This window comes from Oncorhynchus kisutch, linkage group LG13 (assembly GCF_002021735.2).
Source record: "Oncorhynchus kisutch isolate 150728-3 linkage group LG13, Okis_V2, whole genome shotgun sequence".
NCBI lineage: Eukaryota > Metazoa > Chordata > Actinopteri > Salmoniformes > Salmonidae > Oncorhynchus > Oncorhynchus kisutch.
Window position 1 is genome coordinate 24,973,469 of NC_034186.2, and position 12,553 is coordinate 24,986,021.

At 44.5% G+C, this 12,553-nt stretch overlaps 1 protein-coding gene across 1 annotated transcript in view; it reads right to left on the reverse strand.

Moving 5' to 3' along the window:
- Positions 1-230: 230 nt before the first annotated feature.
- The window catches only part of LOC109902718 (platelet-derived growth factor receptor alpha-like), a 59,092-nt gene continuing 46,769 nt past the window's right edge, over positions 231-12,553 (reverse strand). Inside the window, exons 19-28 of the mRNA XM_031785818.1 lie at positions 7,146-7,256; positions 6,281-6,434; positions 5,407-5,564; positions 5,006-5,121; positions 3,629-3,751; positions 3,359-3,470; positions 3,108-3,207; positions 2,731-2,836; positions 1,405-1,640; positions 231-1,166 (exon numbers count right to left, since the gene is read on the reverse strand). Coding sequence (XP_031641678.1) covers positions 1,025-1,166; positions 1,405-1,640; positions 2,731-2,836; positions 3,108-3,207; positions 3,359-3,470; positions 3,629-3,751; positions 5,006-5,121; positions 5,407-5,564; positions 6,281-6,434; positions 7,146-7,256 — 1,358 coding nt within the window. The 3' untranslated portion in view covers positions 231-1,024. The remainder of the gene's footprint in view (positions 1,167-1,404; positions 1,641-2,730; positions 2,837-3,107; positions 3,208-3,358; positions 3,471-3,628; positions 3,752-5,005; positions 5,122-5,406; positions 5,565-6,280; positions 6,435-7,145; positions 7,257-12,553) is intronic.

The window sequence follows — 12,553 nt, forward strand, 5'->3', positions numbered from 1 at the left end:
GCAGCAGTCTAAGGCACTGCATCTCAGTACAAGAGGCGTCCCTACAGTCCCTGGTTTGAATCCAGGCTGAATCACATTCGGCCGTGATTGGGAGTCCCATAGGGCGGCACACAATTGGCCCAGCATCGTCCGGGTTTGGGCGGATTAGGCCATCATTGTAAATAAGAATTTGTTATTTTTAACTGACCAGGCAAGTTAGTTATATATATATATATATATATATATATATATAGCTGACTTGCCTGGTTATTCAACCAGGCAACAAAAAAAATGTACTGCTATACTGCTATTGACAACATATGCCATATGGGCAAGTGCAAAAACATGTTTTTTAATCAGTGTATTGCTACTGATTGTGCCAGCATCAGATATACTGTAGTACATATTCTGCAGGTAGGTGGGTTGTGAAGTAAAGCCGTCTGTTGTGTAGCTGGCCTCATACTGGTCTGTTTGCTGGCACTGGTGTGATGTGGTTTAAATAGTGGGTCTGTCTGTAGTGGTTCTGCATGGCTGAGATAAACTGCCCGCCATTCTGGGTCTTTGACTTTCACGCCTGATGCATTCTGATCCCTCCATCCATCCTTGCTTATGATGCTGTTCGGAATGCCCATTACAATAAGGTTTTATACGTTTATATAAAAATCTTCCTCCATGTTCTCCTCATGTGCTCTTATTCCCATCCAACACTACCGTTCCATAGAGACTCTGTAACCACATGGTAGTGATGAGTCATTAGTGTAGCATCCATCCATGCTGCTCGTCCCTCCAGCCCCACAAGGGGTGCTGTCAGTCTGATGAGGAAAACGGCAGGCGTACCATGATCTGGCCACAGACTCGTCCAAGCAGTGAAGTGGTTTTGCTCTGTCCTCCTGAGAGGAATGGAGGTGTATGGGCGGAGGATGAGGAGGGTTCGAGATAGGGGGTTGTGAGGAGGGGTCTTTGGGTGGTCTGAGAGTCTGTGTTCAGGTGTGTTTCTCCCCCCTCTCTCCCTCTCTTTAGCAGGCTTTTGGCTTCTCCAGGCCTTTCACAGGAAACTGTCTTCCACCAGCTCTGAGTCCAAACACATCTCATCCAACAAGCTGATGTCCTCCAGGGTCTCTCCTTCTCTCTTGGCCAGTGTGAAGCTGGAGCCTGTCTCTATGGCACTCTCTTCAGATGTCTGAGAGCTTCACAGGACAGAGAGGAACAGGTCAGTATTACTAAACAGTTAAGTGAGTGATAGGGTATAGTAAACAGGAGGAGACCATTAAATAAATATAAAGGATATCTATCTTGTTTGCCGGATGTTTGCATTTGGTAAACAGAACTAGCACGTTAGGTTGTAAAACGGTGTTATCAACCTATACCACATATAAGAATCTGAGATTGAAGATACACATGTCTGAGATTAAGGTGGTAGTCTACCTGTGGCGGTTCCTCTTGACGTACTCATCATCAGACAGAGGGTCCAGGTCGGGGAGGGGGATAATGTAACCGCTGTCAGAGCTGAGGCGCTGCTCGTCGAAGCCACTCTCCCTGTCCTTCAACTTGTCCTGACTCTTATAGGTGATCCCAATGTAGGTGTCATCACTCTCCACCTGGACCCTGGTCACTGCTGGATGGTCGCTCTTCAGGAACTCATGGCTTGCCCTCTCGAAGCACTGCACAACAGAGAGAAAGCCCAATGAACATTAACCTACAGTATCGAGGAGCATTGAATCATGTCTACAGTACCATGCAGAAAACTTAGCTATATGTCTAACCGTTTAAAAAAACAAGAGTGATGTGCATGTAAATAAAACCTGTTTGGCCTGGAGTACTCAATAGTTATTTACTGCTCTGGTACCTCCCATACAGTACCTCCAAAACAGTAGCATCCCTTTCATAATCACAAAACATAAATCACTTCAACTCATAAATCAATCCTAAAACAGATTTATCAGTTGAACCAGTTAAACCAGCTGTCAGTGGTGTGTGTTCTCAATCAGTCAGCCTGGTGGTGATCTCCCGTCCCACCCCACCCTAGCCCAGTCAACCCAACCCCAGCCTGAGGTGCTAAAACAGGAGCTAACTCCTCCACTCTCCTGGACCAGCAAAGCAGAATAGTGAGGGAGGAGGAGGTTTGATGTGCCATGTGTGTCGTTCTGTTTAATAGGCTCATTATAGTTAGCCTAGCCAGTGAAGGGGAGGTGGAGGGGAGACCTGGGGCTGCTGCTGCTGACTGCGTCAGTACTGTGGTTGGGGCTGGTCACTGACCGCCAGCTGGAGCATTAGCACTCTAATCATCGCCAGAGCTGGGCTTTAATACAACGGAAATGCACAGTACTCAGCGCCCACATAAACAGCCTCAACTGGCAGAGCCCACAGAAACACACTACACTGGCAGCGTTGGGGGAAGTGGTTGGAGTTTGTGAGCCTGGTTTTAGATGAACTTCACTTTGTTAGTACTGTAGAACTATAACAAGCCCCAAGGCTAGGGGGAGCGCACTGGCTAGGAAAAGTGTGAGAAAGGTACGGAGAAAGATTATGGTTGAAGCACTTACTCCCTTTCTGTGTAAAAATAGGATAGGTCAGGTAAGGTAAAAGGGGGATGAAACTGATTAGAAAGGACAAGAAACATTCAGAGGGAGGAGTAGGTCCAAACGTTGGAGGTCAGGGTCAGGAATTAAAGAGAGAGAGACATTAGAAAGCAGGGGTGAGGAACCCTGGGAGAGATTGTAAGGTCAGAGCTCATACTGAAGAGACGCTCACCCTCTTGTAGCCGGAGGGCAGCAGTGAAGCCACACTCTCACTCAGGCTGAGGAAGGAAGGCCTCTTCTCAGGCTCACTGTTCCAACACTTTATCATCATCTCATACCTGGAGGGAGGAAAACACCCTAGTTAAACAGAGAGAACGGGACAGACAATACAGGAGTGAAATGCCATGGTATAACAGTCATATAATTGTATTGTATATCACAGTTTAGTACTGTGTATTCACAGCAGTAGTAGCGTTCCATAGTATTTGCATGACATATGGGACAATGTTATCTGATCCAGTGTTTTAAAAATTGTTTTGGCATAAAAAGTGTTTCAACATAATGTACACAACACAATGTAGAATTATATAAAAAAATATATGTACATACACATCAGCGGGGGCGTGCTCAGGTTTGGCCATCCTGTAGCCACTCTTGATCTTGTTGTAGAAGCTGGAGTCCACTACCATCCCTGGGTATGGGGTGCCACCTTTAACACAAACACACTGCCATCAGTACAACAGCAAACAGCAGTAACACTGTCAACACTGTATCTACACACAGATCTGGAGTCAGATGTCTCCTTAACATGCTTCTCAAGATGTGTCTTTGTCACAGATTTGGGGTCAGCTTAGCCTCACCTAGAGAGAAAATCTCCCAGAGGAGGATGCCGTAGGACCAGACATCACTGAGGGTGGTGTACATGTTGTCAAAGATACTCTCAGGAGCCATCCACTTCACTGGCAGGAAGGTCTATGGTCAACACACACAGCAGATGGATCAAACACACAGCACTCATATAACGGACACTACAATAGTGGAACATAATGGAGTGCTAACATGAACAAGCAGGATACATGTCTATGCTCAGGGGACACAAACAGCCAGTATGGTCATAGAGAAATACTAACGCTGCCTTTGGAGACATAGTTGTTGTCATGCATGATGTCTCTGGCCAGGCCAAAGTCACAGATCTTCACTATCTTCCCCTGAGAGAGCAGGACGTTCCTAGCAGCCAGGTCCCGATGCACACACTGTACAGCAAAACAGACACAAAGAGAATTAATTTAATCTCAATTCAAAGAAACTATTTGTATGTTCTCCCTTTCCATTTATTCATTCTTTCCTCCTCATGTTTTACAGGGTGGCTTTATATCAACAGGCCAGCCTAAGAGACAGCCTTGACTGACCACTCCTGGCCAGGGGATATTCAGGGATAATAACTAGGAGGCTGTATGAGGAGCTTATAGCTTCTTTGTACCCAGTGTAATTCCAGCCTACTGGGTGTTCTATATAAAGACCTGGCCTGTCTCCTGAGCAGTGAGCTCAGCCTTCACAGGGCCGCTTATCACACAACCCCTGATTTAGCCAACCTCTTGGCTTTCACAGCTGTCATCAAGCACAACAGCAGCCCACAACCTGCCTGCCATCATTACCGTGGTTACCACTGGAACATACAGACGGCAGGGTTGACGTGGCAACCGACCCACTCCCTGTTGTGTACCAACAGAGAGGTCAGAACAAGCTTGCCAGTGACACTAGCTTCTGCTAAGCCAAAGGAATCATGTGACCATCACTTCCTTCCTTCGTTGCAAAGTCAGGCCAATAAAAGATGGCTATGGCATCCTAGGCTCACTTCTGTATCTCTTGTTGATATATTCTGGAAATTCCCTAGGTCTCTCCTGAGTTAGGTAAATCAGCTTTTAGTTTTATTGCACCTTATTTGTGTAAAAATCTAATAAATGTTGTTAAAGTGGATGTTTGTTTTGTTTCTTTTTACCTATATTTTAATAGGGAAGACATATTGAGACCTAGCTCTCTTTTACACATACGCCCTTTATATACACAACATAAATATACACATTATACCCAACCTACATATATACATTAAAATACAAAAACACAGTCTTGGGAAGCACAAATAAAACATCACAAATGACAAAGAAAAAAGTTACATTCCTCCACAAATAAGTCCCCAATCAATACTTGAAATTGCCCGATCTGCACCAGAACATCAAGATGAAATGGTGCCTCTGGGCAATTCACAAAGCTGATTGAGGACCTTATTACTGATGAATGCATTTTGTTTTTTATGACTGTGTTTTTCTTTCTGCTTACATTTTGATGTGTGTAATTTCTGTAATTCAGGGCTCATCTGTAAAAGAGACCTTGGTCTCAGTATAGCTATTATATTGTATGACATTGGCCTGTTATCCTCAGCCCACTGCACTGACCTAACATCATGTCCCACTGATCTCCAGTCATTCCCAGCCCTTGGTCCCACTCACGTTCTTAGAGGACAGGAACTCCATGCCTCTGGCCACCTGGTAGGTAAAGCTGAGCAGATCTGTGGTGCTGAGGCCCTCGTTGCCGTCTTCTGACAGCAGGCTGTCCATCTCATTATCTGGATCAGAAAAACACACATATACAGACATTTAGCTTCAGTCGGTCTATGAGTGAGTGAATAAAGTGTGTGTTTATATGTTTAGGTGCATGTAAATATAGAACTGGCTGCTGTAACCTGGCTTTTCCTAATGGGAGGGAGAAATACAACTGCTACAATTACCCTCTCTATATAATTACAGGCTGGACCCCTCAACCAACCCAACCAGCGCTGACTAAAACGCTGCGCCGAGAGAGAGAGAGAGAGAGAGAGAGAGAGAGAGAGACTGTCAGACTATGTACTCACCACCCTTCTGTGATGGTGGGTGGTCATATTCAGACCTCTGGATGTCGGAGTACTTGGAGGCATCACTCATCTCCAGCATGGGCACATACTGCGTGGTGTCTGCCTGCTTCATTTCCATGTAGTCCCCTTTACCACTTTCAAAGGACAGGATCACATAGCTGCAGGGAAAGAGGGAGAGAGAAGGTTGGTAGAAAGACAACAACCATGGTAGAATCACCATTCTCAAAGAACACCCAATGTATATACTGAGGTTCCCGCTACAAAGAGTGCAGTTGATGGTGTGGTCATTTTGAGATGTGGTCATTGTAAGTAATCTGTCAACACAGATCAGCAGAGCAGACAGGAACAGGCAGGCCTCTCACACTGTTTCCCCCATGCTCGCCTGGACAGAGACCATTAACAGGTACCAAACAACAGTCATGATTAGGCTGAAAGCCGAGCACCACTTCAGACACAGATTTGATTAGTGGAAGACACCAGATGACCTCCTCAGCCATGTGGAAGACTGGGGTAGGGCTACGTTATGTTACTGAGAGCCTGCAGTAGAGTGCTGTCAATGAGACAGAATGACTGAGTGGGGAGAGTTGGAGCAGGAACTGAGGAGGGGGACACACGACATAGGGGGTGTGTGTGCGTGCTAGTGCATGTGAGTGTGCGCGCCTGTGCCTGTGTGCGTCCGTGCCTGTGTGCGTCCATGCCTGTGTGCGTCCATGCCTGTGTGCGTCCATGCCTGTGTGCGTCCATGCCTGTGTGCGTCCGTGCCTGTGTGCGTCCATGCCTGTGAGCGCCTGTGCCTGTGTGCGTCCGTGCCTGTGTGCGTCCATGCCTGTGTGCGTCCGTGTGTGTTTCTGCAGCTGATTCTATGTCTCTTTACCTCCTGCTGCTCTCGTCTGCAGGGTTTATGCCAAAGATGTCCAGGTCTTTCTTGGTCTTCTCTGAGTGCAAGCTGAGGAAGTTCTCTCTGTTCTTGTGCAGGTAGTTGACCAGGTCTCCATAGAAGCAGTACTCAGTGATGATGTAGGTGGGGCCTGCATGGGAAGAGAGGAGAGAGAAAGAGACACAAGTGTCAGTCTGCTGGCTTAACTTATCAGAGGCTCATGAAGGCTAAAAGCTACGCCAAGAGGGCAAGCCTTTACACTCATAAAAACACTATTAAAATACCACACCCACCAACGGCCCAGAGAGTAATGGCAACTGCCTTTCTTGACTGTCAAAACCATATGTATGTGTGTGAGCATATCTGCAGCGGCAGAAAAAGTACCCAATGGTTACACTTGAGTAAAAGTAAAGATACCTTAATAGAAAATGACTCAAGTAAAAGTGAAAGTCACCCAGTAAAATAAAAGTAATTTCTAAAATATACTTAAGTATTAAAAGTAAAAGTATAAATCATTTCAAACCCCTTACATTAAGCAAACCAAATGGCACCATTTAAATAAATTAAAATGACTGATAGCACACTCCAACACTCAGACATAATTTACAAACAAAGCATTTGTGTTTAGTGAGTCTGCCAGAGTCAGTAGGGATGACCAGGGATGTAGGCATTGGACCATTTCGCAGTCCAGCTAAGCATTCCAAATGTAAAGAGTACTTAGTAAAAGTAATAGTAGTCAAAAATATAAATAGTAAAGTACCCCAAAAAATGACTTAAGCAGTACTTACTGAAAGTGTTTTCACTTAGGTACTTTACACCACTGCATCTGTAAGTGTGTGTGTGTGCATGTGTGTGTAGTCACCTGACTTGGTGCAGGCCCCCAGCAGGTTGACGATGTTGAGGTGAGGGCCCAGGTGAGTCATGATCTTCAGCTCTGACATCAGGGCCTGTTTCTCACTGGAGCGGGCCGTGGCTGCAACGCCAAACAGACAAACAATAAATCAACCTTCAATCAATCACACAGCACCTATCGGTCAATTACACACAATCAATTCATCATCAACAAGATCCATCAATGACTGCCATTGTTTCATCAATCACAAAGTAAGCTGTCTGTGGTCAACTCTATAGCAGTCTGTGATTAACTCTATACCTGTCTGTATAGCTGTCTATGTATGGTCAACTCTATAGCAGTCTGTATACCTGTCTGTGGTCAACTCTATAGCAGTCTGTATAGCTGTCTGTGGTCAACTCTATAGCTGTCTGTATAGCTGTCTGTGGTCAACTCTATAGCAGTCTGTATAGCTGTCTGTGGTCAACTCTATAGCAGTGAATATAGCTGTCTGTGGTCAACTCTATAGCAGTCTGTATAGCTGTCTGTGGTCAACTCTATAGCTGTCTGTATAGCTGTCTGTGGTCAACTCTATAGCAGTCTGCATAGCTGTCTATGGTCAACTCTATAGCAGTCTGTGGTCAACTCTATAGCTGTCTGTGTTCAAATCTATAGCTGTCTGTATAGCTGTCTGTGGTCAACTCTATAGCAGTCTGTGGTCAACTCTATAGCTGTCTGTGGTCAACTCTATAGCTGTCTGTGGTCAACTCTATAGCTGTCTGTATAGTTGTCTGTGGTAAACTCTTTAGCTGTCTGTGGTCAACTCTATAGTTGTCTGTATAGTGGTCTATGGTCAACTCTATAGCTGTCTGTGGTCAACTCTAGCTGTCTGTGGTCAACTCAGTAGCTGTCTGTGGTCAACTCTATAGCTGTCTGTATAGCTGTCTGTGGTCAACTCTATAGCTGTCTGTGGTCAACTCAATAGCTGTCTGTGGTCAACTCTATAGCTGTCTGTATAGCTGTCTGTGGTCAACTCTATAGCAGTCTGTGGTCAACTCTATAGTTGTCTGTATAGCTGTCTGTGGTCAACTCTATAGCTGTCTGTGGTCAACTCTATAGCTGTCTGTATAGCTGTCTGTGGTCAACTCTATAGCTGTCTGTGGTCAACTCTATAGCTGTCTGTATAGTTGTCTGTGGTAAACTCTTTAGCTGTCTGTGGTCAACTCTATAGTTGTCTGTATAGCAGTCTATGGTCAACTCTATAGCTGTCTGTGGTCAACTCAATAGCTGTCTGTGGTCAACTCTATAGCTGTCTGTGGTCAACTCTATGGCTGTCTGTGGTCAACTCTATAGCTGTCTCTGGTCAACTCTATAGCTGTCTATGGTCAACTCTATAGCTGTCTGTGGTCAACTCTATAGCTGTCTGTGGTCAACTCTATAGCTGTCTGTATAGCTGTCTATGGTCAACTCTATAGCTGTCTATGGTCAACTCTATAGCTGTCTTTGGTCAACTCTATAGCTGTCTGTATAGCTGTCTATGGTCAACTCTATAGCTGTCTGTGGTCAACTCTATAGCTGTCTGTGGTCAACTCTATAGCTGTCTATGGTCAACTCTATAGTTGTCTGTGGTCAACTCTATAGCAGTCTGTATAGCTGTCTATGGTCAACTCTATAGCTGTCTGTATAGATGTCTGTGGTCAACTCTATAGTTGTCTGTATAGCTGTCTATGGTCAACTCAATAGCTGTCTGTGGTCAACTCTATAGCTGTCTGTATAGCTGTCTGTGGTCAACTCTATAGCAGTCTGTGGTCAACTCTATAGTTGTCTGTATAGCTGTCTGTGGTCAACTCTATAGCTGTCTGTGGTCAACTCTATAGCTGTCTGTATAGATGTCTGTGGTCAACTCTATAGCTGTCTGTGGTCAACTCTATAGCTGTCTGTATAGTTGTCTGTGGTAAACTCTTTAGATGTCTGTGGTCAACTCTATAGTTGTCTGTATAGAAGTATATGGTCAACTCTATAGCTGTCTGTGGTCAACTCTAGCTGTCTGTGGTCAACTCAATAGCTGTCTGTGGTCAACTCTATAGCTATCTGTGGTCAACTCTATAGCTGTCTGTGGTCAACTCTATAGCTGTCTCTGGTCAACTCTATAGCTGTCTGTGGTCAACTCTATTGCTGTCTATGGTCAACTCTATAGCTGTCTGTGGTCAACTCTATAGCTGTCTATGGTCAACTCTATAGCTGTTTGTGGTCAACTCTATAGCTGTCCATGGTCAACTCTATAGCTGTCTATGGTCAACTCTATAGCTGCCTGTGGTAAACTTGATCGCTGTCTGTGGTCAGCTCTATAGCTGTCTGTGGCCAACTCTTTAGCTGTCTGTGGTCAACTCTATAGCTGTCTGTATAGCTGTCTATGGTCAACTCTATAGATGTCTATGGTCAACTCTATAGCTGTCTGTGGTCAACTCTATAGCTGTCTGTATAGCTGTCTATGGTCAACTCTATAGCTGTCTGTGGTCAACTCTATAGCTGTCTGTGGTCAACTCAATAGCTGTCTATGGTCAACTCTATAGTTGTCTGTGGTCAACTCTATAGTTGTCTGTATAGCTGTCTATGGTCAACTTTATAGCTGTCTGTATAGCTATCTGTGGTCAACTCTATAGTTGTCTGTATAGCTGTCTATGGTCAACTTTATAGTTTATGGTAAACTCGATCGCTGTCTGTGGTCAGCTCTATAGCTGTCTGTGGCCAACTCTTTAGCTGTCTGTGGTCAACTCTATAGCTGTCTGTATAGCTGTCTATGGTCAACTCTATAGCTGTCTATGGTCAACTCTATAGCTGTCTTTGATCAACTCTATAGCTGTCTGTATAGCTGTCTATGGTCAACTCTATAGCTGTCTGTGATCAACTCTATAGCTGTCTGTGGTCAACTCTATAGCTGTCTATGGTCAACTCTATAGTTGTCTGTGGTCAACTCTATAGCAGTCTGTATAGCTGTCTATGGTCAACTCTATAGCTGTCTGTATAGATGTCTGTGGTCAACTCTATAGTTGTCTGTATAGCTGTCTATGGTCAACTCAATAGCTGTCTGTGGTCAACTCTATAGCTGTCTGTATAGCTGTCTGTGGTCAACTCTATAGCAGTCTGTGGTCAACTCTATAGTTGTCTGTATAGCTGTCTGTGGTCAACTCTATAGCTGTCTGTGGTCAACTCTATAGCTGTCTGTATAGATGTCTGTGGTCAACTCTATAGCTGTCTGTGGTCAACTCTATAGCTGTCTGTGGTCAACTCAATAGCTGTCTGTGGTCAACTCTATAGCTATCTGTGGTCAACTCTATAGCTGTCTGTGGTCAACTCTATAGCTGTCTCTGGTCAACTCTATAGCTGTCTGTGGTCAACTCTATAGCTGTCTATGGTCAACTCTATAGCTGTTTGTGGTCAACTCTATAGCTGTCTATGGTCAACTAAATAGCTGTTTGTGGTCAACTCTATAGCTGTTTATGGTCAACTCTATAGCTGTCTATGGTCAACTCTATAGCTGTCTGTGGTCAACTCTATAGCTGTCTATGGTCAACTCTATAGCTGTCTATGGTCAACTCTATAGCTGTCTGTGGTTAACTCTATAGCTGTCTGTATAGCTGTTTGTGGTCAACTCTATAGCTGTCCATGGTCAACTCTATAGCTGTCTATGGTCAACTCTATAGCTGCCTGTGGTAAACTTGATCGCTGTCTGTGGTCAGCTCTATAGCTGTCTGTGGCCAACTCTTTAGCTGTCTGTGGTCAACTCTATAGCTGTCTGTATAGCTGTCTATGGTCAACTCTATAGATGTCTATGGTCAACTCTATAGCTGCCTGTGGTCAACTCTATAGCTGTCTGTATAGCTGTCTATGGTCAACTCTATAGCTGTCTGTGGTCAACTCTATAGCTGTCTGTGGTCAACTCAATAGCTGTCTATGGTCAACTCTATAGTTGTCTGTGGTCAACTCTATAGTTGTCTGTATAGCTGTCTATGGTCAACTTTATAGCTGTCTGTATAGCTATCTGTGGTCAACTCTATAGTTGTCTGTATAGCTGTCTATGGTCAACTTTATAGTTTATGGTAAACTCGATCGCTGTCTGTGGTCAGCTCTATAGCTGTCTGTGGCCAACTCTTTAGCTGTCTGTGGTCATCTCTATAGCTGTCTGCATAGCTGTCTATGGCCAACTCTATAGATGTCTGTGGTCAACTATATAGCTGTCTATGGTCAACTATATAGCTGTCTGTGGTCAACTCTATAGCTGTCTGTATAGCTGTCTATGGTCAACTCTATAGCTGTCTGTGGTCAACTCTATAGATGTCTATGGTCAACTCTATAGCTGTCTATGGTCAACTCTATAGCTGTCTATGGTCAACTCTATAGCTGTCTGTGGTTAACTCTATAGCTGTCTGAGGTCAACTCTATAGCTGTCTGTATAGCTGTCTATGGTCAACTCTATAGCTGTCTATGGTCAACTCTATAGCTGTCTGTGGTCAACTCTATAGCTGTCTGTGGTCAACTCTATAGCTGTCTATTGTCAACTCTACAGCTGTCTGTGGTCAACTCTATAGCTGTCTGTATAGCTGTCTATGGTCAACTCTATAGCTGTCTGTGGTCAACTCTATAGCTGTCTGTGGTCAACTCTATAGCTGTCTGTATAGCTGTCTATGGTCAACTCTATAGCTGTCTGTGGTCAACTCTATAGCTGTCTGTGGTCAACTCTATAGCTGTCTATGGTCAACTCTATAGCTGTCTATGGTCAACTCTATAGCTGTCTGTGGTCAACTCTATAGCTGTATGTGGTCAACTCTATAGTTGTCTGTATAGCTGTCTATGGTCAACTCTATAGCTGTCTGTGGTTAACTCTATAGCTGTCTGTATAGCTGTTTGTGGTCAACTCTATAGCTGCCTGTGGTCAATTTGATCGCTGTCTGTGGTCAGCTTTATAGCTGTCTGTGGCCAACTCTTTAGCTGTCTGTGGCTAACTCTATAGTTGTCTGTATAGCTGTCTATGGTCAACTCTATAGCTGTCTGTGGTCAACTCTATAGTTGTCTGTATAGCAGTCTATGGTCAACTCTATAGCTGTCTGTGGTCAACTCTAGCTGTCTGTGGTCAACTCAATAGCTGTCTGTGGTCAACTCTATAGCTGTCTGTGGTCAACTCTATGGCTGTCTGTGGTCAACTCTATAGCTGTCTCTGGTCAACTCTATAGCTGTCTATGGTCAACTCTATAGCTGTCTGTGGTCAACTCTATAGCTGTCTGTGGTCAACTCTATAGCTGTCTGTATAGCTGTCTATGGTCAACTCTATAGCTGTCTATGGTCAACTCTATAGCTGTCTTTGATCAACTCTATAGCTGTCTGTATAGCTGTCTATGGTCAACTCTATAGCTGTCTGTGATCAACTCTATAGCTGTCTG